A 2,919-nucleotide genomic window follows, 5' to 3' on the forward strand; every position below is an offset into this window, starting at 1 on the left:
AATTTCAATGAACCTTTGCGTTTTTATTTCGTTACTTTTATTTTATTTTAATATATTAAAAAATACAACTAATTAACTATTAATAGAATTTATTTAAAATATATATTGCACTGATGATGACTTTACGTCGAAATAGATCTATATGCATAACTTTAATAATAATATAAAAAATAAACGATTATAAAAATGGGATCTTGCTTGATTAATTTTAACAATTAAAATCATAAACGATTATAAAATGGATTTCAACATTTTGAATAGACTTAATTGTAAAGAACTAGTTCAAAATATTAGAAAATCAACCATAAAACTTGTTAATGCTGAATCGTCGGTGGATTTTTTGAACAACTGTATATATATATATATATATATATATATATATATATATATTATGAAACTTGTTTCCTTTACCTGTCTTTTTCTCAGTGGCATGTTAATTTTTACATTGTTCAGCTTTCGACAATTATCCTCCACTGAGTCGAGTGTTTGGCTGATGTGAGATGAAGAAGACAAGCTTTTGTATGCAGTTACTGAAATATCGGGCTGGTTACCTGTGTACTTCGAAACTATTTAATTGCGCGGTGCCACCAAAAATGCACTCTAGCGTTTCGATTTTCTTAAAAGTTGGTTGCTGAATTTGTAACGGATACAATTTTTAAATTAAAATTAATTTATTGCGGTTGAATTCAAATTATTCGCCATTTGTATTACTTTTTGAAATGAATATTCAATAATTGAAATTTATTGAGCTTTATTATCATAGATTCTTCCTTGGATCATTCTTAAAAGCTTTATGTGATCTGCCCAAGCCAGCTAGATTTTTGATTACCTGGCTTTAACAAATAAAATTTTGAATAAAGAAAGTTTTTAACGAAACACACCCACAGCGGATGTGAATGAACCTACACACACGCACACGCATCGCGTAACACATGATAGCCTGGTTCTCTTTGAATTCAAACCCGGTCACAACAACGACAGGACCAGACGCCACAACCATTACATCATCTCGCATTCATTATCGTTTAAACAAATTTTAAATTTAAACTAATGTTTACTTGGTAATTCACTCCAGGATTTCTAAAACAACAAAAAAATAATGAAGGCCTACCTTATTTTGCTTACAGCCATTTTTGCCTTCTTCCTACAGCCAGGCTCAGCCATAAAATGTTACATGTGTAATGTCACCGCTAGCTGCAACGACCCCTTCAGTGCCACTGGTAATGGTCAATGCGATGGAACATACTGCTTTAAATCTTCAGCTTCTGCTTCGGGTAAGATAATTTTATATTTTTTATTAATGATAATTTTATAATTGGTTAATTGTGATTGTTTAAAAAATAAAATTGCACCATCCTTATTATTCACCTCCCAGACAGCCAAAAATAAAGTGAAACTGATGTTTCAAATTGTCTAGTTAATTTTGAGATGAATAATTAGATCGAGCCATGATTAATGCAATTTGCAGATTATATTTCCTATAATTATTCATTTATTTCTGTGTTCATTCCTTACAATTAGTAATTGTTTCCTTTTTTTCTCAAAATGTCCAAAAATGTTGGAATGATTTTTGCAGTAAAATAAAGCAATTTGCTAATTTATTCCTCTTCCAGACATTCATTCATTCATTCGTTCGTTCGTTCGTTCATTCGTTTGTTCGTTCGTTTGGTTGTTTGTTCACCTATTTGTTTATTTATTCATTTATTCTTTTTTTCTTTCATTCATTTATTAATTAATTATAATTTATTATGAATAATAATAACAATAGAGAGTCGTTGTTAGATACGATTTGTTATTATTATGTTGTTATTAAATGTGTAATTGGTGACCGTTGCAAGAACAATTCATTTTGATTACCAGATCATTTCATTTCATTGATGCTGTTATCTTTGATTTGATTTGGAGAAATAAAATGTTAAATGTTGAATAATTCATTTATTCATTCATTCAAAAAATCATTCACTCAGGAATTCATTCATTCATTCATTCATTCATTCATTCATTCATTCATTCATTCATTCATTCATTCAGGAATCCAAGCAGTGTATCGAGGTTGTGCAAGCGCCAATTGGACAGCACAAATAGACGGTTGCACTGACCTGTCATCATTAACACCTGGAGTGAAAACAATCGTATGTTACTGTTCAACGGGACTCTGCAACGGGTCGGAGGGATTCAAATTCACACCCTTCTTCCTGATCGGGATATCCACGATAGGGTACCTCGCCAGATATGCACTCATCTAACTGATTGCTGACGATGTTTCGTTGACATCAGCATCAGGCTGCTATTGAATAATTTTTAGAAATTATTTGAAATAAAATAAAAACGATTTGAAAATTTGACATTTTTGAAATTGATTTCACAAAAATTTGTAGTTTGCTAGTAGTTTGTTTAGCTATACTTTTTTTTAGCTATGATTCACAATATTTAAAGAATATCATTCATCAACAAAGCCGAACAGAAAAAATTTCAAGTGTTTACTGTTATTTAAATTGAAAAAAATTTGAGAGCACTTTGAAATGTTTTTTGAACCTAACTTTTTACGTGTCTTTAATTTTGTAATTTGAAAAGTTTTAAAAAGTTGAACAACTTGCAGTAAGTCAATCCCATAAAACGTCGAACCGTCTCAGAGTTCACGTGTCGTCCGTTTTTTAAACTTCAATTCAATTTTCAAGAGGTTCAAATTTCAAAACGTGTTCGCAGGGCAGCGTGTTGCTTGCCTGGGTTGAAAATTTTATAAAAGAGCCGAAGAAGCATCATTCATCATCCTTGTCAACTTTCGAGTTTTTTATTTTTCAGTTGTGGTAAGAAAGAATTTTCAGTTTAATACATAACTTTCATGAATTTTTACTTAATTTACATTTATTTTCTGTTTATTCTATTGTTAAATTTTAAAATTTTATTTTCAGAAAATTT

At 30.1% G+C, this 2,919-nt stretch overlaps 1 protein-coding gene across 1 annotated transcript; it reads left to right on the top strand.

Annotated features, from left to right (window-relative positions):
- Positions 1–807: 807 nt before the first annotated feature.
- Positions 808–2,423, top strand: HELRODRAFT_192918 (hypothetical protein). The gene is made up of 2 exons (XM_009025149.1): positions 808–1,274; positions 2,032–2,423. The coding sequence occupies exons 1-2, from the start codon at positions 1,100–1,102 to the stop codon at positions 2,244–2,246; spliced, it is 390 nt and encodes a 129-aa protein (XP_009023397.1). The 5' UTR covers positions 808–1,099; the 3' UTR covers positions 2,247–2,423.
- Positions 2,424–2,919: the final 496 nt, after the last annotated feature.

Source organism: Helobdella robusta (assembly GCF_000326865.2).
Source record: "Helobdella robusta unplaced genomic scaffold HELROscaffold_40, whole genome shotgun sequence".
Lineage (NCBI taxonomy): Eukaryota > Metazoa > Annelida > Clitellata > Rhynchobdellida > Glossiphoniidae > Helobdella > Helobdella robusta.

What these genes read in the sequence shown, in the direction of transcription:
- HELRODRAFT_192918 (XM_009025149.1), top strand. Translation starts at nt 1,100, where the DNA reads ATGAAGGCCTACCTTATTTTGCTTACAGCCATTTTTGCCTTCTTCCTA. An exon ending in ATCTTCAGCTTCTGCTTCGG is followed by an intron (nt 1,275 to 2,031) that starts GTAAGATAATTT and finishes TCATTCATTCAG; the next exon opens with GAATCCAAGCAGTGTATCGA.